This window comes from Artemia franciscana, chromosome 6, assembly GCF_032884065.1.
Source record: "Artemia franciscana chromosome 6, ASM3288406v1, whole genome shotgun sequence".
NCBI lineage: Eukaryota > Metazoa > Arthropoda > Branchiopoda > Anostraca > Artemiidae > Artemia > Artemia franciscana.
In genome coordinates this window covers 24,916,783-24,941,243 of record NC_088868.1, presented here as the reverse complement: position 1 = coordinate 24,941,243, position 24,461 = coordinate 24,916,783, and the positions used below count along the sequence as shown (strand labels likewise).

At 35.7% G+C, this 24,461-nt stretch overlaps 1 protein-coding gene across 1 annotated transcript in view; it reads right to left on the bottom strand.

Annotated features, from left to right (window-relative positions):
• Positions 1-311: 311 nt before the first annotated feature.
• The window catches only part of LOC136028230 (uncharacterized), a 38,146-nt gene continuing 13,996 nt past the window's right edge, over positions 312-24,461 (bottom strand). Inside the window, exons 4-7 of the mRNA XM_065705955.1 lie at positions 20,637-20,857; positions 18,606-18,719; positions 6,864-7,102; positions 312-5,289 (exon numbers count right to left, since the gene is read on the bottom strand). Coding sequence (XP_065562027.1) covers positions 4,916-5,289; positions 6,864-7,102; positions 18,606-18,719; positions 20,637-20,857 — 948 coding nt within the window. The 3' untranslated portion in view covers positions 312-4,915. The remainder of the gene's footprint in view (positions 5,290-6,863; positions 7,103-18,605; positions 18,720-20,636; positions 20,858-24,461) is intronic.

Here is a 24,461-nt window from a genome sequence, read left to right as displayed (position 1 = left end):
GACTCAAATAATGTTTAATTTATTCATTTACTATTACCAATAGTAGCAAGCCTTACGAGTTGTCGTACAATTAGATTAAGTTTCACTATCAAACTATACACCAAACACTAGTTACTAAATTCCAGATATTCAACGGTATCCAATTTTTTATTCGTCTAAATTTCATTTTGGGAAGTTTTTCAATGTTTCAAAATCTACATGGAAATTGTTTTGAATAGATAACATTACAAGACTAATCAGCCTTACATAGCACATTGTCTATTCCTCATTTGTGGATTATTAATTAGTTTAGAAGAATGCAAATCATAATATTCAAAGGATCATGACATTATTTAATAGAATTCGAAGACGTTACAAAGGAAAAAACAACTTCACAGCAAATATAGGACATTAACTGCAACAATATCACACAAACAACACTATTAAGGTACACAGAATTGCAGTTAAGCCTTTTAAAGGCCTAATCGCGAAAGTTTATATAACATACCAGGGAAAAATTTATAGAATATACATTTCTAGCTATGATGTTCACCAACCAATATCTAAGGGGAAAATATCCAAGTTCCGTTGGAGTTTTTTAAGTGTTTAAGAAAAGAGAATATATTTAACCTACTAGATTTTCAGTTTTTACTTATCAAAAATGGTTATTACAAACATGATCTGGTATTCCATAACCAAATTATTTTCTGTAATTTTCTGCTTTTGTTCCTTAGTTTTAAGGAGGTTCCATGTGATGGTTCGACGTAAGGAATATGTTCATTGATAGCCAAGGCAGAGCCTCATGGGAAAATTTTGTCATGCCTCCATCCCTCAACCCACTTTGGAAATAAATTACACTTGTAATATATATCTCTAAATTGAAAAGAAAACTCTTGCATTAGAGCCCTCTGAGACTCAGGCTCTTAAGATTTTCCTTGCCTCTTAATGGCACTGGTTAAAACTTTGCCAAAAGCTTTGACTCAAATATCTAACAAAAGAGTAAGAATTGGACTTGATCAATTTTCCAGTTTAGAGGCTCAATTAATAAAGAATGATAAGCCATCCCAAAGAAAGTTTAGTTCTTAATCTATAATAATTATAAATATTTAAGACATTTTTACATCATTTTTCCAGAAGCATATTTAGGTGAGGGGTGCTCAAGGGACATTTTGATCAAATGAGGATAATTTTTTAAATTTCAATTTACGTTACTTTTCTTTTTACTTAGGAGCTTAATGCATAGTGTTGTTTTATAACCGCCTAAAACTGGTAATTTAAGGATGTAGCATTGACGAACTAAGAAAATGTATTCAAGCGAAGTTTTCTAATTTTGACCCTCCCCTCTCTCAGTTTTATCTCCATAAAATCATGTTCTTCACTGGGAATCCGGTCTCAATGAAAAATAGAACATAGTTCGAAAAAAAACAGGGTATGTTCATTACAATAATGAACAAAAAGAGGAAAAAGGAAGGATACTATGAGACTCTTAGAGCAGCAAATCAAAAATAAACAAAACAAGTAAAAAAAAAACAAAAAACAAACAAAAATAAAAAACTCTTACTTGCATCAAAATTAAATCCCATGTTTAATTTTCCAAACCAATTGTATTCTTGAAAAACTACAACTTAGCTTCCTCACTCCTCCCCAGAAGAAAAACTGAGGATCATTGACAAAAAAAGTGTCATACAGTCATGAATTAGCAGCTCAATGAGGCGGCTTGGTGCTGTAGTGAGCTGTTAGTAGTATTATCAAGGTTAAGTCCTAGATGTTAGACTTACTGATTCAGGATTCTATGGAGTTTCGCCCCTTTGTTTTGTCGGTCAGGCACTTTAGCTGAATTTCAAGGCAGTAAATGTTTTTTTTTTTTGCCGGGATTTAACTTTGTTGTAAATTAGAGTTTGTTGTTTCCTTTTATCCATTTCTCCCTTTTTAGATAAGCCCGTTTTTACGTAGTTTTTTCATTTTCTTAGTCCCTGAATATCTATTTTTTTTTTACTATCATAACAATAACATCCAATTGTTTTCTATATCTACATACGAACAAAAAATAAACAAATAAAATAAATATCAACATGATGGGTACATTCCATGTCGAGCGATTATAATTAATGATGATTAGAAGCTGGGATTCCAGACATTTTCTGGGTCCAATAATCATTGATTTAGTTCTTGAAGTGGAACGTCCAATTTAGGCATGTAATTTGAAAATTCAAAACATTGGTTACAATGTGCTAATCGGACGCAATCCATTGCAAGGACTTTTGCAGACAAAAAGCTAATCCTACTTTATTAACAATAACTTTTGAAGTTGAAAATGCTCTGGAAGAACATATGAAAAATTGAATTCTTATACATTAAACACAAGATTATCTTCTTCTTTCGTTTAGTTTGGAGACGCTTTCACATAATCCCATCACCAAAATCTAATTCCGAGCCCCGTAGTGGGTTGCTGCGCCTGAGCTCGAAGTCTGGGTTCCGTAATACCTAACAGAGATAGAACCCACCGTGCCACTACTGATCCCTTTCTTCTAGTTTGGGTAAATATTTAGACGCTTTCAAATAGTCTTATCACTGGAATCAAATTTGGGACCCTGAAGTAGGTTGCTGGTACTGAGTTCCATATCTGGGTCTCATATTACAAAACAGAAATCAATCCTTCTGCGCCACTGTAATTGTAATATTCTAGACATGGAATTTTATCAGCTTTTTATTCGGCTAAGATTTATTATGTCCCGCCTGTTTTAATTCGACCTCCGACAGCAAGCAGAAATCTTTAGTTGTTGTAAACGCTGAACGGAAATCTTTTAATGGGGCGGAACCTAATTCTTTAAAATTCGACGATGCGGAGCAGATATCAGTTGAAAAAATCTTAATTATGATCGCGACGTGGAAAGCACCCAATTCCGAAGGCGGTATTTATATAATTAATATTTTGTTTTCTACATGACACAATAGCTAAACGCACTAGTTTTCTAAATATTCTAATTCTACTAAATAGTCTTTTTATTACTTGGAAACCAGATTTTCTTCTCGTTTCTATTATTACTAAATCACAGAGAAAGGTTTAGGGTACTACTACATATAACATTTAAAACATATGAAGCAACAACCTTAAAAAAAATTAACTTTACTTTTAATTTGAACTAAGCCGAAATGGCGTACAGTCACATTTTATAGAAAACAGTACACTGTAACCTTGATAGCTCACACTTGCGTCAATCTTTTTTAATCTTGTATTGTTAAAAAAGAATTTACCACAAAAGCATATATTCAACATTTTCATAATGTTATAAAAAGTGAAAAATGGGCTTTTAGGTTTTTCGTAAGGACATCTTTCCTTGTGGATTTGAATAAGGAAAATAGTGGCTTACCTAGTAGCTGAATTATGGAGCATCATTCCTTACGGGAATATTAAAGTAATGGATTACGTCACTTGTCTAGGTAGCATTAACAGCAATATTTTGTATGCCCACGGCTATGAGAGTTATAGCAGCAATTTAGCTTTGGGAGAATTAAGCTCCTACATTCTTACTAAATAAGATACCCCAAAGTAAGGCTTTGTAGATCGAGTCGGTTTTTTCTGTGCAAATTGAAATTACTCTTTCGTTTCTACCCGTAAGGTACCCTTTTTCCAAACCAGCTCCATGTGTGGCAGCCTGAGGTGGTGACCGAGTAATAGCAGCTCGGAGCGTTTTTAAGTATGAGGCTTCTCTGGGACGGATTTCTTTAGGCTATAAGAAAATACCATTTAGTTGTAATTATTGCAAGTTATTTCTCATTGAGAGTGGAGAGTAAGCCTCTGTAATTATGTTGGCCCCATCAAGTATTATTTTGCATCCAGAATGAGGCAAAAAACTCAGGAGTTGGGTAGCACATATCGATATTCTACATTTAAGACAATATTCAGAAACCAAACTTACAGATTAAGTTTATGGTGGAATTCAATAAGTTGAAAATTTATGCCTTTTTCTTGGATAGGAAAAGTAGCACTTCTCTTCAGATGTGTCAAGTGTACGTGTTTACTTATCTACTAAAGACCTGAACATAACAAGCTTTTCTTTTTAAGGAGATTCTAGGTATTGTGATCGAACTCAATTAAAACAGTTAACCGAACAGAATCGAATGTTTAGCACTTTAAAATCAGCGCAATAGAAATTTTAGTCTACTTAAAAAAAATATGCTCTTTTGCTAATATGTGAATTTTTTGTTTTTGGCAAATAATTCAAATAAAGACAACTAAATCTTTTACTTGTGTTTTAATGAGTAGCTTATGATTTTCGCTGGAAAACATCAGATGGCGGTGCGTGCTATCCGTTTTTCTATACTCACTCTTTGACTAAATATGTACCCAGCTCAATGACCGTATTTCAGACAGTAGGCTGTACCCAAAGTGTGGTTCAATCCCGCAATCTAGGACTATAATAAGAGAATGGTTGAGATGGCTAGGGCACGCTCTGCGGATTAAGGATGACAGATTACCAAAGATTGTCCTTTTCCGCCAACTGTCTAGGGCTAAACGGAAAGTAGGTCGTCCACAGTTGGGGTGGGAGGAAGTGCGAAGGACTGTTGGTCCCAGGCGGAAAGGTGCTGCCGTGACTTGTTAGCAGTAGTAGTATTCTATTTGGTCTTTGTCTTAGAAATTTCGTATCCCAATTTTGCCATTAACTTGAGCCTTACTTAAGGCATATACAAAATTATATATAAAATTGTGCAAAAATATGATTATATTTTGGTCCTTTACTGGCGAAAAAATAACTAAAAAATTAGTTTCCCTAGCTGAACCCCCTCCAAGTCAAAATTGTACCTACTGCTCCAACCACGGTGCGCCAAATTATTCTGCTGCAAGAAGATTTTTCATAATTTTCTAAAAATTCAAATTATCAAGGTTCCACTGTGTACAAATTTATCACACAAAATATCGCCAGAATATCAATTATTACAAACCAGTTCCATTAACTAAGAAACTATAGTCACCACTTCTTTTTCCACTTTTTTCTACATTTTCCTTCCTTCTTTCTTGTAGTTCATATTCATCTGTGTCACTTCTAAAGATTTTTTTATTTGTATCAGTTCTTTTAGGTTTATTTTCATGATCCCTTTTCACTTCTTTAATTTCTCCTTTTTTCCCTTCACTTTCACTTTTTCTCGCTTCACGATTTCTCTTAACTATATTTATTTCTGGCATTTTAAATTTTTCCATTATTTCTTTGGTGCTGGACCTTATTGCATTTCCTCTTTTCATTGGCTCTTCTTCCTCGGAAATTGAGCCTAAAATCTTGTTTTCTTCAGGATCTTGGATTGGAATGTCTTCTGAAAAATTAATAAAAAACTATCTATTTAAAGAGCTATATAAATTCACAAATTCGAACACATTTGTAAACGAAAGGAATTCCTAGAAAAATATCCTGAAGAATTACAATTGAAAAATATCCTGAAGAATTACAATTGAAAATGCTAGTTTGCACAAAAAAAAGACTAGGCTTGTTTTTTAGTGTCCAGAGTTTTAGTCACCCAAACTACATATAATATTTTCGTGTTTCGCACTTGGGAATAATGGCAAAATAAATTATTTTGGACTCAACATGACTCAACTCAGATTTGTAGTCAACATGACTAAAATTCATAAAATACTTCCTTTGGTGGGAATCAAACGCCATGTGTGCTTAGTGTGATTCGATTTAGGAGCCATACTGCAATCCAAAAAGTTTTTAATGAGCATGTGTATATGTGCAAAATAGGGGAGGGGAGTTGGATACCCAAGGGAATAATTTAGGCCCTCAGGTTATATACACAGAAAATCCTTGTAGGACTATAATATCAGAAAGAACAATCTTCTTAGGGGGGGGGGCGTGTGATCCAATCTCAGAGAGGGCTGTTTAAAAATAAATACTCCTGACATTGAAAAAAACATGTATAAAAATGTTTTTTCCTTTCCATCTTGTCCACCCCCCCCCTTTCATAGGGGGTTGGAATATCCATGAAACTCTATCTACCAAATCTTTGTTTTAAACGGACTATTTTCATAGTCTAAGACCCTTACCCTCTATCCTCCAGTGGCATAATTTTTCGGCATTTCGATTATTATGATTAAAAGTTCAATGTTCAATCTTCATGCATTAATCTCGGAATCACAAAAAAGACATACGTTTTCGGCCACTATTTTTTCAATTTATCTAGGGAAAGGGGTTTCTCACGTCGATCTTACAAGCGACTCCCTCCCATTCTTCCTCTGAATCCGCGTACAGTCATGTTTTGTAAAAGTGCAAATTCAGGCAAATTAAGGTTCTTAAACCAAACAGCCGTTAGCCGAACATACAAAAAAAAAAAAAATATTATTAAATGATTTAGGGATCTTTTGGAGCAACTCACTTTGGAGTGTCAAGCTCAATGAAGAAAGTCTCTAGACAAACCATTGGTGTGCTAACTTGAAGTAGTACCAAACTCTGTTCCAAATCACTGACAGGTCCAAAAGGCTATACTGAGCATACTATACTAAGTTTGTTGAATCCCTGGTCTCAATTATTTATTGGATAAATGCCCCTTTGTTGGTTTTATAATTAATTAATTCCCTTAAAGCTCATTCCTTTGTCCGCTAAGAGTCTTTTACGTCTTTTTATGAGTCAACCAGTCAACAAGTATAAACAAATTGAAAATAACGTTTGTGATTTGTGCCATATTGAAAAAAAATGCGCATTTTACAACCATGGATTTCGATTGATTAAATACCATGTAGCTTTGAATTTCAGAAATTTTGTCGAGACTGACTCTTACAGATTTGCCAATCAACAGAAAATTCAAATTAAAAGAAGCTTACCAGCATGTATTTTATTCCTGAAAAGTAGCTTGAAAGAAGCTTACTGAAAATCAACTTAGAAGAAGCTTACCAGCATGTTTCTTAGTCCTGAATGATGCATTAGTGATGATTGTCTTATTGGTGATGTTTGAAACAGAAGGTTGAACATTGCCAGATTCTCGGGAACGTGGAATGGAATGTCTGACTGAAGTCGTCATAACTATCAGGTCACTATTCAGATCACGAAGTGCTCGTGATCGAAGGGCTTCTAAAGCAAGCGTTGCACATCGATTTAATTCACTGGCTCCTTGACTTCGACTAGGATTAAAACTGAGAAGAGAGAGAAAAAAACTTTAACAATCCGAAACGAAAACTACATAGAGAGGATAGAGAAAAGGAGACCGACCCTGAAATAATTTTCCCCTCCCTACTGAACCCGCAAAAAGAAGCTTAAAAAATAAAACTAGCTTTCGTTCAGTGCGGTCGAAAGAAAAAACAGCCATTTCCTGGATATTCAAAAGCTGTTTGACAAGTTTTTTATGAACTTATTTCACCTAGTCGAATGAACGGACTATTGGCTTCGGCTCTGATTTTGACAGTGGTTTGGATTTTGATTGCCAGATGATAAAATCAGTTAGACGAGTTTCTGTTGCCATGACACGATTAATATTAAGCCCTGTTTTGAACTTTATTTATCGATCAATGACAGAGGGTGCGAAGATTGAGTAAATTGTTGGTAAAAACAAGAAGCTTCTTTAGTAAAGTTTCAGTTTTTAGTCAGAGGTCAACCTATCAACATCTCTCGAAGTTTAAAGCTACTATATCAGAGACATTCCGTAATTGTTGACCTTTGCATGACCAAATGGCGAAACAAAAACAATATTGTCCAGAGTGCAGACTACGAGTTACATCTAACCCAATTAAATGTGCTAATTGTGAGTCATGGTTTCACATAGGGCTCGGAAAGTGTGCCAGGATAGATATTACCAATTAGAGTAACTTCTGGATATTCCTTGATTACTCCACTAAATCCAAGGTAAACATCACTTCTTCTCCGGGTCTTTCTGCACCCCGTCCTGGCTTCCCTCGAAAGCCTCGTACCACAGTTGAAAGAAGAAGAATCGTTAGCATCCTAAGTGACCTAAGGAGTCGAGCAGTCCTACTGCTTTTCCTGAGACTCCACACAGCCAACTTTCTTTTTTAACAGAAAAATCAAACTTGCCTTACGAGGCTGGGCCTAGTTCAAATCGGTCCTACAATTTCCCTAGACCCACCCCAGCGCCAAGGTGAAGTTCTTTCCGAGGACTCAACGCACGTATCATGATAAGCCACTGAATGGATAAATCTGTTCAAACAGACGGTGTTACAGCAGTCCCCTCCTTACAACCAGATTCTACAAAAATATTGACTTAAAAAGAAAAGTTAACGAGTATATTAATGCTTATTACATATTTTTTGTCAATTTATAAAACTGATTCAAGAAGTAAACCTACAAATAATTTCATCCCAAATGAGGTAAGTAACATTTAGACTCTCATCATCAAAAAAGTGCACTGTCTTTAAGCTCAATAAATGTTAATGAAGGAGACAGAGGATTAAGTTCATAAACTTTAGCCACTAAAAGTGTCATAAATCTAAGTTCTTATACTTGACCTCAATCTCGCCTCTATTCAACCTAATTATAACCCTGTCCTTGAGAACACAGATGCCCAAATATGTTGTGACAGTACGGAAGTGAATCTGCCTAATAATAATGACTTCCCTGCTAATATCCACAATCTGCTAATATAATTTTGGCAGGTTTTTGCAAATTAGGAGATAAATATAATTTGGACATGATCGTGCTCCAAGCAAGCTACAGGAAAAAAGTATTCCTGATAATAGTGTTATAAAAAATTGCAAGTTTTTAAGCAAGGAAATTACAAATGAGGTCCAAAACGCCCCTATAATCAAGAATCTATTACCCATAACCTCAAAAAACGAAATGAAGCAAATTCAAGAGTTTCTTCCTGTTTTTTGTATAACAAGAGCGACCAAAAGAAGTGCTCGTTATTGCACTTATGTCGTTTATACCTCACTAGCAAGTGTACTAAAGCAAAGTGTAATTTTGATCATGTTGTAAGTTAGCATCAAGCGGGCTTTGTTTCGGGTGTGAAAACCTGTATATTTATGTTCTCTCTTCCTTTTTACAAAAAAATAAAAAAATCAAGCTGCAAACAAAAGGCAAGTGCACAAACTTGGGTAGTCCCAGCTGTTACCAGTCAAAGATTCCACACTGGAATGCCCCCTTTTTTAGGCAGCACTACGGGTCCCATTCCTCCCTTATTATATACCCTCATTACCTCCCTCCCTTTTTGATACAAAACAACGTGCCCCAAGTATCCTCTCCCCGAAACACCTCTCCAACCAAGAAATTTACTCACGGCCAATCAAGTCTCCATCGCACCCAAGCCCTCCCACAATCCCCTCTTACTCATATCCCTCCCAGTCATAAACCCTCTTGCACATTCTATCCGCTCCATTCACCCAAGATGTTCTTGCCTGGTTCGGGCCTCCGCCAGTCATTTGCCAAAGTAAATTCAACCTCATTTCTCCCAGAAAGTTCCAATCCCACTTCCCTTTCCCAGCCCCTTCTCGCCTTCCCATTTCCCCCTTTCCTCTCTATCGAAAATCCTCCCAATTTTACTCCTTCTTACCCTATCTCCACGACACTCCACCTCCAGCTCATTCGTTTTATCCCTCGTGCCTATCCTGTCAATGTGACTTAGGTCTGAGACTTTTTGAAATTAACAATTGTCCTGTAAATAATCCTAATCTTCTCATTTCCCATAAATTGGAAACAAGTTGCACCTTCCTCGTCATGCTTCGTCCATAGCCTTGCCCGTCCCCCACTTCCGAATCCCCGAGGCAAATCCTTCTCTTACCCTTCATCTCCAAAGCATCATAATATTAAATTAAAACCCCAACCAGGAAATTCTCAAACTCACCAAGTCTTCCTGTCATGATTCCCCAATCGGATTGTTTTTCCTAAACTTTTAGTGACTAATGCTGAAAATCTTAATTTTGAAAAGCGTATCAAAATCGAGGTGCTTTCAGAATCAGATCAAATAGATATTATAGCTATTAATGAAGTACAGTCCCATGACCCAGGGTCCCTACGCCTGACAAATTAGTCAGAGTTTATTAAACTCCGTCCTTTAGACCATCCACTCAGAAAACAAGTGGCGGTGTTTTGTTCTTTACTAAGAATAAACTTTGTTCAAAGATTATTCGAGTCCCTAGTTTTTCCGAGTGTGATGAAATCCTCTGACTACGTATTGGACCAAAAGTATTCCCTCGTCCACTTAAAATTATCGTAATAGCTGTTTTCTATTACTCCCCGAATCAAAATATCGATTCAAAACGTAAATTCATACAACAATTGCAGAGAAGTGCTGATTTTGTTAGTACCCCAATGTTGGCCTTTTTTTAGTTGGCGATGCAAACAACCTTAAAATGGACTCTTTTTGCTCCTCGTTTAAAGTAAAGCAAATTGTTATAATACCAACGACTCAGGGATATACCTTTCTTGATGCTATTTGAACTAATACGTATAATTTTTACAGCCCTTCCTTAGCTTTAACCCCCATTAGGTGGGATTTATCATCTTCCGATTCTTTTATCCCCCTCCTCAAATTTTAAGAATTCTTTCTCAACAACTTATGACACTTATTACCCTCTTCAAAAATCTGGTTTTATTTCTTTTGGTATATGGCTGAACAATGAAGATTGGTCTGATATCTATAGTTAAAAAAATCTTGATGAGAAAATGGCTACGTTCCACAAAAAGCTAATTGATACACATCAAAATTGTTTCCCAGAAAAAAGATTTAAAGGGTGTCCTAATGATAAACCCTTTATTAACCAAACAATAAAAACACTAATTGGAACCAAATTGATGCTTTTCAAAAATGGTAAACTGGATGAACCCAATAAACTAAGAAAATCAATTGAAAGAGAAATTCGTAAATTGGGACGATCGTACTACAAAAATACGGTCGAAGAATCGAACAATCGTTCACCAAAAAATTGGTATTTCGAGGCTAAAAAGCTATTTGGGAGGAGGCTTGAGCAGCTTAACTTCAAATTGCAAGTGTCCTGATATTACTGCCAATAGTCTAAATAAATCCCTCGCTTCCATTGTCCAGAGCCTTCCAGCATTTTCCGATCAATTACCAACAGCAGCCCCATCCACCTCTTTTCCCACTGTTTCCCCGTCTGAGGTATAAAGAAGAATTGAGAAACAAAGAAAAATAAATGTTTGTCCTTTGGAGATCGTGTTTCCTCTTATTAGTGCCTTAGGTGACTTCCTTTCTAAGCCCTTGTCAGTCCTGTTTAATGAGATTACCGAGTCTGGGCGAATTCCAACAATTTGGAAACAGGATTTCATAATCCCTTTGAAAAAGAAAAACAGAAAGCCTGGTTTTGAAGGCGTTCTTCCTGTTACTCTTACTCCTGACTATTTACCTTAGTTCTACACTGCCCTAAGAATGGCGCATAGACGGATAATAGACAGACACATCTATTAACAAATGAACCAACATCATTTTTATACAGTCTTAATAAGGGGGGAGGGGCTAATGCCAGAATTGCCTCTCACTCAATTGGACTATCTGTCTTGGCTTTTTCTACAATTAACCATGACTCGATGCCCACAACTATTTTATCTTAATTCAAAGAAGTGTCAGAATTGCCTCTCACTCAACTGGACTATCTGTCTTGGCTTTTTCTATAACTAGCCATAACTTGATGCCCACAAATATTCCATTTTAATTCAAAAATCAACGGGAACTTTTCTCGAAACTTTATGAAGAATTCCTTGCAGATTAGCTTCAGGAAAAATCCTACCTTTTAATGACTTGTGGCGATTCGGAAACCAAAATCCACTTCCACTTCCCACTACATTGTTTCTCTTATTGACCGCATCGGGAAAATCCCCAAAAAGCCTAATTCCAGGCTAAATTAAATTTCCATCGACCTTAAGAAAGCATTTGACCTTGTTAACCAAAGTATTTTAATTGATAAACTTGTCAGCGAGTTCAATATTGATTCGTTACCGGTGAAAATGGTTACCTCCTTCTTAACAAATAGATCACAGGTTGTCAAATACCAGAATCATTATACAGATCCTCTCTCTGTCCACAATGGCATACCCCAAGACACTCTCCAAGGTCCCCACCTTTTTCCAATCATGATTAACAGCCTCGCGAAGGAATTTCCTGACCGATGGAAATTTGTTGATGACCTAAATGTTGTTGAAATTTGCATCAGAAATTTAATAAGCGACGCTTTGAGTATCCTAAATAAAATTGGAGATGAGGCCTTGGACTTAGACATGACACTAAACCCCTCTAAGTCCACGATAATGCCAATTTGTTTCCTCCAATCCTCGTCTTGTTTTCTTAATCCTGTCCCTCCTGAAATTTCTGTGTTCTCATTTAAATTACTTGGCGTCACAATTTCTTCAAATTTAAAGAGGGATATCCACGTTGAAGACATCGTCCATAGAGCTAATGTGTCTATCGCCCTCTTTAAAGTCTTGAAAAAATTTAGTGTCCCCCCTTCCCAGGCCTTAAGGATTTACACGTCTTTTGTTCAACCGCATCTTATATATGCTTGTCCGGTTTGACACCCTGGTATCTCTCACGAAGAATCGGAAAAAATTGAATCAATCCAAAAAAAAGCCTTGCGAATAATTTTCAAAGAAGGCAATGTGCCATACTCTCTGCTCCTAAAAAAAAGCTAGTTTGGAAGCTCTTGAGCGAAGGAGGTTTCCGTTGTGCGTCCGTTTTGCAAAAAATTCAATAATAGACCCTCGGACGGTAAGTATTTTCCTCAAACGTCACTCCCCATCCAGATCACGGCCGCCTCAAACCGTTTCTCAGCCCATCCCTATTTTGTCCCTATTCGTTGCATTACTTCCAGATATGAAAAAACTTTTGTCCTCTTCATCACAGAAAAAATAAATAAAATATCCTGCTAGTTTCTCCCTTTTTTCTCTCTTTTTTTACTGGCTGATGATGCTGCCCAGGCTGTTGCACTTATTTGCTTGTTTCTCCTCCCCTCTGTTTTTAGTTTCCCTTTTAATTTTTATATATTTTATATTTCGTTCTCTTTTTTGCGCTTATTTACTTATTTTTGCCCCCCCCCCCTTTGACCAGTTTCTATCTTTTTACCTCTTTAATCAGTTTAAGCAGTTAACCTCTTTAAGCAGTTAAAATATTGACACTTCCTTAGTGTCACTTTTAATTTCTATATATATTTATATCTTGTTTTTGTTGTTGTTTTTATTCGTTTATTTTGCCCCTTCGCCTTTTTCAATGTCCCTTTTAATTATTTTTCTGACTTTGAACTGTTATCCCTATTCTGAACTGTTTTATTTTCTGACTTGTAATTGTTTAAGTTTAGTTTTATCAGTTTTTATCTTTTTAACTTTTGAATTGACTTATTACAGTTTAATTTTGACTCATAAATGATTATTCATTATGGTTTTTCTTTTTCGGTGTTGCTTTTTGCATTTTCACCAGTCTTACTGCAACCATATGATTTGTCGACTCCAAAGTCTGAATTCGGCCTTTTACGGGCTTGTGATAGAGATTTTTTTTGAAATAAATATCTTATCCTAAAGAGGACATAATTAAGGCGAAATAAACGTTGAGCGATGAGTTCCAGTTTACGAGCAGGTTCGTCGGAAATGTGAAACGCGGAAACAACGTTACAGATATTTGTAAATTTTTACACAATCGAGATAAAGAAAAGAAGCCGATTCCAAAATTAGTTATTGAGAATCCGTGCTCTGTGTCCACTGTAGGCGATGCAGTAGTGTCAACACTGGCTGTGAAAGTAAACGAGCTAGGTCAGAAAATTGATAGTTTAGTTGAGTCAAACAACAGGGCCATTTCTTGGCCCTCGAAATTCAATGCACCGGAATACGAGGCTCCATCTTATGCAGTTGTGCTCAAGAGCTTACCAGGATTACTCAACATCCCCATTGCTCATAAGTCCTCTAATGGCTTGGTGGGTTCAAATCCTTTTTAAATCAGTGAACTACGTAAGAGTAAAAATTATTTTCTGAGACAACACTGGCTAATCACGACGAAAAAAAAAAACAGTAAAGAAGAGAGAAACGAGGATAACACAAGTCAGAGAAAAACATAGACTATAATGCAAGTATGTCGGTCAAGACCTTCGCTTGACCATCCTTAGTGCACGATAAAAGCACTGAGAAATACACTCAAAGTTGCGTTAGTTGCTTTAGTGTTCTCATCGAAGTGACTCTATTAGCTTCCGTGACCTATAAGATCGGTTGCGACAATTGTAGATATTAATATTGGTTGTTTTTTCCTGGTTTTAAGGTTATTTTAGTTTTTATCTTTGTTTCATCAGCGTTGATGACACCTTGTTTTTATACAGGTGATATATCCGTGTCGTTTTAGTTTTTATCTTTTCTTTCTACTGGCCATAGTCCCGTTTGTTTGTTGAGATTTCTCTCTTTGTTGTTTTAGGTCTGGTAGTGTACATTAGATAAGACTGCAAACTAAAAAACGGTTCGCGAAGGAGCTCGCTGATCATAGGAGCTCAATTCAGTCAATTTATTCTGATAAGATTCTTAGTAATCCAAATGGGCTTTGGAAAATGGTGCTAAAACCACAGAGTAATTGTCTTGATAATATACCAAACTGTGACATCCCTGAATCAACCTGGGTCGAACATTATGAGAACGTGTTCTCAGCCCCTGAGAAGTGCCTTGCGGATTATTTTAAGCATAAGTTGGATTCGTTTTTAGCTAGTTCGTCTGATTATGACGTTGTGGTTTCTCTAGAGTGTGTAATAAATGCTATTCATCATCATACGAAAAATTAATCCAGGGGTTCAGATAATATTTCCGCGTTCCATGTAAATATGTGTAGTCAATTATTCCTTCATCATGTTACACTGTTATTTCAAATAATTTCCGTCACGGGAATAATTTCGCTGTCTTTTGCATTGGTGCTTTAAGTCCGATCCCTAAGAAAGGTAAACCTCCTAAGGAATGTTCGTTTTTTCGGCCGATCACGCCTTCAATAACTTTTAGCAAAATATCTGAGCTTTTGATAATTAATGAGGTCCGAATAGGTGTTCTAGCCCAGACTCACAGTTTGAATTCCAACCACATCGGAGCTGTTGCCATGCGTTGTCCGCAGTAGCCCGTAGTATCTATTCTCATTGATGCCGAGAAAACTGGAGAAAGTTTGGCTCTCATGGCGTACGATATTCAACGTGCTTTCAACTCTTTGATTCATGAGTCGATACTGGATTTGGGAAAGCGCGGTGTAAATAAAAAGGGAACTCTTCTTCCTTTAAATTATACGTATGTAAATCTGAAAGCCGAATTTAAGCTCTCGTACAGCATCCGGATTTTGAAAAAATAACTCTGTTGTCCCGATTAAAAAAGGAGCTCGACAAGGGGGCTATAACCTCATCTAACCCTTTAGTTAATACTATAATTCGAGGGCAAGAGAGATGTAAAACAACTGGTGTCCTGCGATGTATCGATGTTTTATAAATATCATATGCGGATGATACATTTAATTGAAGTAGTACTGTTTTGGGTATAGAGGAAAACTTTGTCCTCCAGAATAATTATAAGCAGCTCGGATAAGAGTTTAAGGAAAAAAAGTTGGAAATCCTGCTTTTTAACTGGGAATCCGCCCCCAAAGGTATTCCGATTGTCCTTAGAAATGCCAATGTTAAGCCAGTACAATTCATTATATACCTTGGCCTTTCTATCGGTTCAACTTTAAAACAACCCACCGATTGCTTATAGTAGATCTACAGAAGGGAATTGATTTTGCATGGGCCAAAATCTTAAGATCTTATTCGCTCCATAGATCTTAAGAATAATTCAAACAACAGAATTTAAGTTATTGAATTTAAACAAACCATGACGTAGTAACTTTCCACAGAACAGAAAAAGTAACTTTGCATGACTAACCTGAAAACTGAAATTATCAAAAACATAATGGTTTTAAATAATCACAAAACGAGAAAAACATTTTGGAGATTCATCCAGGAGCTACTAAAGCATATTTCGCTTTAAAGAACAGTAAGAAATAATCATTCCCTTTAATTCCCTTTTAAACAGAAGGGAATTGGTAATAATCAATTCCCTTCTGTAGTAGATCTACAGAAGTGAATTGATTTTGCATGGGCCAAAATTGTTTCAAATAAGTTAAGGTTCAACAAACAAGTTTTAGCTCGCCTTTATAATGCAGTTTGCCTCCCCTCCATTTTTTGTATTTGAGTCCTTTTTGGAGAATTTTTCCTGAGTGCAATAAACATTAACTTCGATCTGTTTTCTTTAAGTATGCTAAATTTCTGCAGTAGGTTAAATTTCTACTTCGTCTCCCCCTTTGGTCCCGGAATTCTTTTCTTATTAAGAAATGTAATTTAACAAACCCAACTACAGGCATCCTTAATTATATCTCGAAGTTTAATAATAATATTAAAAGCCATCCGTTGTTTGAAATCCTCCGCCCGTAGAACTCGGTGTGTTTGTGTTTTCGCCGTGGTTAAACTAGTCTTTTCGTGCTAGTGAGTATCAATTATGGATACATTGTGTCTAGGTCTACTTTTCTTTTTCTTGTGTTTTTATGTTATCCTTCTCTTTTGTTTGCTTTGGACATAAGATGATATTACCATTATTATTATTATTGAAACAAAAAAAAAAAAAAAACAAAAACAAAAAAAAAACACTAAAATACGGGATGTTTGGAACAAATTCTAAAACACCCTTTTTATTGGTAGATTTAAGCCGAGTACTCAAATTTTGAAGCAAAATCCAATAAATTCCTAAACTATTTTCATAAGTTAAGTAATGGGTCTCCAAAAACTGGTTCTCTAATAGCAAACTGTGTTCATCTATGTAAGATAGATACATACGAGTGACCCAAAAACCTTGGAAAAGAAACTATTTTCGTCAATGATTTTAGTAACGAAGCTACATCGAAGGGTGCTAGCTAGTATTTACATGAAACTGTAAAGTCTTACGAATAAGGAAAAAGGTGTCTTCTGAAACCAGAACATTGGGCATGAAAAGATAAGTGAGCAATACAGCAACGACGTCATGTTCCTGTACCCAGGTATGCTCCTGGGTACAGAACTGGGTATGTTCCTGTACCCAGAAAAGATAAGTGACCAATACAGCAACGACGTCATGTTTCTGTACCCAGGAAGTGAGTGATGTATGTTCCTGTACCCAGAAAAGACAAGTGAGCAATGCAGCAACGACGCCATGTTCCTGACACCGAGTAATATCCATCCATACATTACTGAAAGTACCTTGAATCTGTATATGTACCCAGGATTTTTAAATCGTAACTAAAAGGTTTGTGAATAAGATTTATCTCTCAAAATTCATACACTCACACTAGAGGCTCGAAGTCGAAAATAATGAAACTGAGCCGAAAGCACAAAGTCAATTTTATGCATGCTACAGAGACTCTGCAATCGTATTTTCATTTTATTCATCATCTTTATTTAAATGTTATACAGAAATGGAGCCACGAATAAAGATAACACTGAAGAATTTTAGCACATTTATTGGGCAAATGCCTTTTTGTAACTCCCTAGATTCTTTTACTGTGCTTATACAAAATTTTTGTTTTGACTGACCCATTTGTATGACACTTCTGTACATTAAAACGAATACCAATAAGAAAAGAAAAAAATACGCCTGTATAGACTTGTGTCCGTCGAGCCGTGACAACAAAAAAATAAATAAAATTAATCAGATACAATTACACATACATATAGGTACACTCAATCACCGAATTTCCATAATATATAAGGTAGAATCAGCATATAAACAAAAGAAGAGGAAATGAAAACTTAATTAGAGCACTTCTGAATTGAGTTGCAAGTTTCTGAATGGCAAAAAACTATAGCAGAGCTGATAAGAGAAAAAAACTAGATAGCAATTTTCAAAAAGATAGTAATAAGTTTAGCAAGTAAACATTATTGAGGTGTATACGAAACAGCAGAAATACAACTTTATCTCAAATTCTACGATCAGCTTCTCAAGATCAGTCACCACCACTAGTGATTTATCAGTATCTTTCGCATTTTTCGTTGTTTCGTTTTTCTTATTGTAATCATTGTAGCTGAATTTCGCAGAAACAAGACTCCCGACATCTAGTTCAGACTTTTCTACATAATCCAGCATCAACATTTGCTGTTTGGATCGAGAAAAGCGAGCCAACAAATGTTCTTTCACATGGAAAGCAAACATTATTATATCTTAGTTGTTTTTTTATAGACTGGCTATATTTAGGCGATTTACCTATTCCTGGCTATATCGGGATTGTATATGGCTTTATTGCCCTTTTTATTCTTTAAGGTTTATATATAGCTTCTATGGCTTTTCAATTTTCTGACTATATTGGATATATAAACCAGGAAAATTCATGAACACAAACCACGCAAGCTGTCGTAAAAAGCTATTCCGAGCTAATTTATTTATTTCTATAAAGTTGTTATTTTAGTTAATATCCAGCAACCTTAAAATACTTTCAGAAAAATTCAAACTAGTTATAATCAATTTTTATAATATTTTATATAAACATTCATTTCTATAAAATGTAATTTATGATTAATATTCAACAATCCTGAAATAATTTTAGTACAGTTCATACAACAATTTAATATGATTTTTAATTTATATTCAGTGTACTCAGTTCTTTCAAAATAAAAAAAAATCTGCGGATCCTAAATTATTTAGTGAGAAAGAATAATTAACAGAACAAAGCCTACTTACGATGCAAAATAAAGCGTCCGGAGAAATTCCACTGAAATCTTTGAAAAGAAAGGCAATCGAGGCTCAAAATTCTCTTCACAACTAGCCTGAGATAAAAACCCTTGACCATATATCCTGAAAAGAAACACCCCGATTTACAATTTAATTTAAAATTAAACTTTTCATATGTCTATATGGTTTACTGCACTTTTCATATATACATTTTTCACTTCTAGCCAAAAAGACTTAATGACTCTTGACACGTTCTTTTTTATATATCCCATAAAAACAAAAGAAACCATTTTGGTTATTAAATACTATATAATAAAACCATTTTTGCTATTTAATGATATATAATAAGACCATTTTGGCTATTAAATACTATATAACAGAACCATTTTGGCTATTTAAAATTATATAATAAAACCATTTTGGCTCTTTAAAACTATATAATAAAACAATTTCGGCTATTTTATACTATATAATAAAACCATTTTGGCTATTTAATAATATGTAATAAAACCATTTGGCTATAGAATGACTCCCCTTCCCTAAAACATGGGAAACATAAACAAAAGAAATACTTCTTACTTTATAGTTAAATAACCTAAAATAAGATCTAAGAGCTCATATGGCACTTGTGACGTGGTCGGAAGAGCCAAGAGCCAAGAGCTCATATGGCATGAGCTCTACGAAAATTCTGAGAATCAATAGATTATTAAAAAGGAAAATCAGAGGCTTAATGCCGGTCCGGATTTAAAATAAGAGCTCTGAGACACGAGGTCCTTCTAAATATCTAACTTCATTAAGATCCTAATTGTACGACAACTCATAAGGCTCGCTACTATTGGTAATAGTAAATGAATAAATTAAACACTATTTGAGTCACATGTCGATTATTTGAATGCTTTTTTGTATTTTAAAAATATCAAATCCCTTTGCATTCTAAATAATTATTCCAATTAAGATCGGATCATCCACTCATAAGTTAAAAATACCTCATTTTTCAAATTTTTCCTCACCCTTCATCCCCCCAGATGGTCGAATTAGGGAAAACGACTTTATCAAGTCAATTTGTGCAGGCCCGTGACATGCCTACCAATTTTCATCATCCTAGCACGTCCAGAAGCACCAAACTCGGCAAAGCACTGGACCTCCCTAATTCCCCCAAAGAAAGCGGATCCAGTCAAGTTACGTCAATCACGTATAAGACATTTGCTTATTCTATCTACCAAGTTTCATCCCGATCTCCCCACTCTAGGCGTTTTCCAAGATTTCTGGTTTCCCCCTCCAAATCCCCCCGATATCACCAGATCTGGTCGGGATTTAAAATAAGAGCTCTGAGACATGAGTTCCTTTTAAATATCAAATTTCATTAAGATCCGGCATCCAGTTCGTAAGTTAAAAATACAATTTTTTTTCCGAATCAATACCCCCCCCCCCCAACTCCCCCAAAGAGAGCAGATTCAATTCGATTGTGTCAACCATGTATCTAGGACTTGTGCTTATTCTTACCGCCAAGTTTCATCCCGATCTCTCAACTCTAAGGGTTTTCCAAGATTCCCCTCCCCCCAACGGCCCCCCCAAATGACACTGGATCCTTTCGGGATTTAAAATATGAGATCCAAGTTACGAGGTCCTTCTAAATGTCAAATTTCATTAAAGATCCGATCGCTCCTTCGTAAGTTAAACATACCTCATTTTTTTTTCAAAATAACCGTCCCCCACTCCCCCCCCCAGATGGTTTAATCGGGGAAAAGACTAATTCTAATTTAATATGGTCTGGCCCCTGATACGCCTGCCAAATTTCATCGTCCTAGCATATCTGGAAGTGCCTAAACTAGCAAAACCAGGACAGACAGACACACAGACCGACAGACAGACAGACTTATAAAAATTGCGGTCGCTACATGTCACTAGGCAAACACCAAGTGCCATAAAAATAGGTTTCAAAAGTAAGCCATTATACTAACACTTACTCCGTATCTTTTATTTTTTATAACTCTTAGATCCGTATCTTTTATTTACTGTATCTATTATTTATTATCTTACCTTTGTATTACAGTACATATGCTGTACAAACCCTTCTGCGTGATCAAGTTTAACTGTTGATTAAGCAATCGAAGTAACACAGAGATAACTTCTGGAAAATTTGACATTGTCAAAGCGTCTATATGCTCGTGAGGTCCCCAAGTTACCAGCTTTGGGGTCAAAGGCTCAAGTCTCCGTAAAGTTGATTCGGTCAACGCAGGACTAGGACCAAGTCCTATCGGCTGAAAGTAATTATCATTTTAAGAAAAAATTCCGGACGAAACCCTGTTTCTGGGAAAATCATTGACAAAAAAAAGGCAAATGCCATTATAACTCCATGAGATAATCCTCTTCTGTTAAAACTGGTATATATCTCTTTTTTATCTTCGTAATGATACAAGATATAACAATTCTGACTGCACCAATCGATTCCTCGTGCTGAGTTTACCCACGACAAATACATAGCTCATATTCGACCAATATGGCAAATGTCGTAGTTTTAATTATCATAGCCAAATAACTGGTTTCAAAAATTTGCTGACCATGATCAGCGCTTTCTGTCAGCTCAACTACTGCAGCTTGATAACAGTATAAGATGAAATTTAAAAAATCATTTCTTGCATAGGGATTGTTAAATAGAGAAGAAGAGTTCCTCTCAAATATAAAAAATACCCAGCCATGATAAAAAAAAAATCTAGCCAACTAAATAGCACAAAGAAGTTACAAAATGAAATTCTCATAATCCAAAAAGTAAACCTCTTAGTGATCATTTAATGTGGGAATTATATGGCCTATAGCTTATCATTTGCACATTTTTTTAGAGGTGACTTGCATGTCTCAACCAAATTGTCAAGTGAGGAACAATACAATTTGAAGCTTAATTCAGGAATAGTGATTGTTATTTCGGCTAACTTTAGTAGTACATGTTTACTGCAAAAACAAATTTATAGAAATTCCGAAAAATAGCATGAAACCTCTAAAAAATAGTTAGAGTCGAAATAAAAACTGAAAAAAAGGAGATTTACAATCCCCAATCTTGAACATCAAGAAAAATAACCCGCATGGAGAGTAGTGGCGTCTCCTTTTCTCTCTCCCCTCCCCACGAGTGGCTGCACCGAACCAGCGGTTGGGAGAGGTCTCATTTGAAAAGAAATCACCATATCTAATGCCTTTTTTAAGTAACAAAAGATAACATTAAAGTAATTGTAATTTTTTACAAAAAAATGCATCTTCACAAAGTTGGATCTTCATATAACACACGCATCTTTTGATCAGTTGCTTCTCTGAGGTATTTTGACTCGAGCAACTCCGTTATCTAATTCCCTGAATCGTCGTCACATTCCTTAAAATATCATCATAAACTAGATTTTATATTATTCCTTGTATTACATATTACAGGAAAAAAGGATTGACTTTAGCATTCAACAAATATTGGAAAAATGTTCTACTAAGCCAATTAATCTTCAACAGCACGAATTTAACTAACTAACGAGTTTTTTTATTTTAACATATAATAAGACAGAATTCTTTTCAAAAATAAACTTTTTGACCGCACAGTCGTTACTAACAATGTGGTTCGTTCTTTACTAGGTTCCAGCTAAGAAAAGACAAAGACTTATTCATGTCGGCGATATATTTTTAATATACTAATAACAAAGATAAATAGCGAATTATTATATGAAATAAGCCTCAAGAAATAAGGCTCACGTTTGATTATTAATTGTCTTAGCAGGGAATGATTGCTACAATGATTCTTTGGTCATAAAACGGCCCATAAGTTAAAACGGTACTCTAATGAGGGTACGATAGCGAACCTTATTGGCTATTTTACTGCAATCCAAGACTAGTAAGATCTATAAAAGACCTTATGCCATACAGAAGTACTGTTATTAATGTTATAAGCAAAAACATAAGCTGATCTAGACATTATCTACAAGTGTCTAGAGTTAACCAAAAGCTGAAATTTAGGAAGGACAATGATAAACCACTTCATGTAAAGTGGCTCAAGTGTCTGAGTTTCTAAGAACACATTAATAAGATAACAAATTTTTGTTTCATGCAGCGATGTTGAATCTGGCAATTCATTTGTATATTCCATCGATATATACTTTAGCAGTTCCCCTCAGCAGTTCTTTACCTTACCTTTTGACCCCTTCAGTGAAATCTTTCCTAGGAGACTAACCAGTTTTCTAATCCTTTCAAAATTCCAGAGACCAATTGCCTCCAGTAGGGGACACTTAGTAAAGACCAATGTGTCCTCTATGTATTTTTTTCCTGGCCTCTTTGTAAAGAGTGATCGTAGAAAATCTAGGAGAGGATTCATCCTGTAGTGGTACAGTGTGTTTCACCTCAGCTTGGTAACACGGGGCACAGAATTAGAATTCAGCTGCAACAGTACGCTACAGAGCCTGAGTCTTGATTCCGATGAGGGATTATACGTAAGCGTCTCCAAACTAATCCAAACAAAAGAAAAAGAGGGAGGGGGCTCGTCTGATTGGAAATTGAAACCTCTAGTGCAAAAGTGATCATATAAAAGTAATATGTCATTTTACAAGAAACTGTATTTTTTTGTATCGTCTTCGTATTATCAATATGACATCATGACATGATGCTGATTCCCTATTTAAAATGGTGATTTGCTCTTTAAACAGCTCTTAGCTATGTCTCAGAAAATCATGGTTGTGGGGTCGGACGCAGTCTAGGGAAGAACAAACTCCAGCCCATAGTAACCTAACTTAAAAACTCGTTAAAAAAAAAAAAACTGTCCAGAACCATCGTTTGCAGGGACAAGTAGCAAGCGTGCCACCCGAACATACTGCGGCGGAGATCGAACCTCGGGCCCCGTTTTGCTAAGCAGAACATCAATCCATTGTTCTATAGCAGGGTTCTAGCCCATAGTAACCAAAAACTTAAAATCTCGTCAAAAAAAAACTATCAAGTAAGGGAGAATTGCCATTTGAAGCTGATTCAGGAATGATAACTATTATTTCAATTCAATCTTAATTAAAAAATAAGATGTACCTCTGAAATCACCATAGCCAAAAATCTTCCCTTTTTGAAGCCAAAAATCTTTGGCTTCACCATAGCCAAAAAAATGGGGGATTCATATTCCCACATCTCAAGCAACGACAAAATAAGTTTTTCCCATGGGAAACAGTGATGTGTCTGCTTTGTTAGCCTTCTTTTTTACTTGCAGACACTGATATGTCCTCATGTTTTTCTTTTTTTTTCTTCATTGTCTCCAGGGCATTTGGGACATCATTGAGCCGTGTTTAAGAGCTCACTTTAAAGGAAATTGCTATGTATACGTGCTTTTATAATTAACAAAACATAATATTTAAAGTATAATGGAATTTTGGACAAAGAGTGCTTCTTCATATACAAGATGATAAATAACGTCAGTTCCGATGACGACATCTACCAATATGAAAGGATAATTCCCGCGTTACTTCCTTATACAAATTCTGTAACATCATTGTGAGCTGTAGAAGGGCTTATTGGGAAAAATGCCCTTTGTATGCAAATTTTTAACTCTTGATAGACAGCGTCCTACACACACATATGTCATAAAACATTCACCGGAAAAAGCCCTCGGTTTTTTCTTAGCTGTATACAGTAAAGAATGAACCACAGATAATTAGGCATCAGAGTCACTCAAATATGGTATCTTCTATATATATAAAAATAAGTTGTTTATTTGTGTGTATGTCTGTCGACTGACGTCATCATAAAGATTGAGCTGTATGTCGTCATGAAGTTGTTTGTCAACTGACGAAATTACAGACTGGGACACAAATGACGACCGGGACACAGGGAATATAAATGACGACCGGGACACTCAAAGAT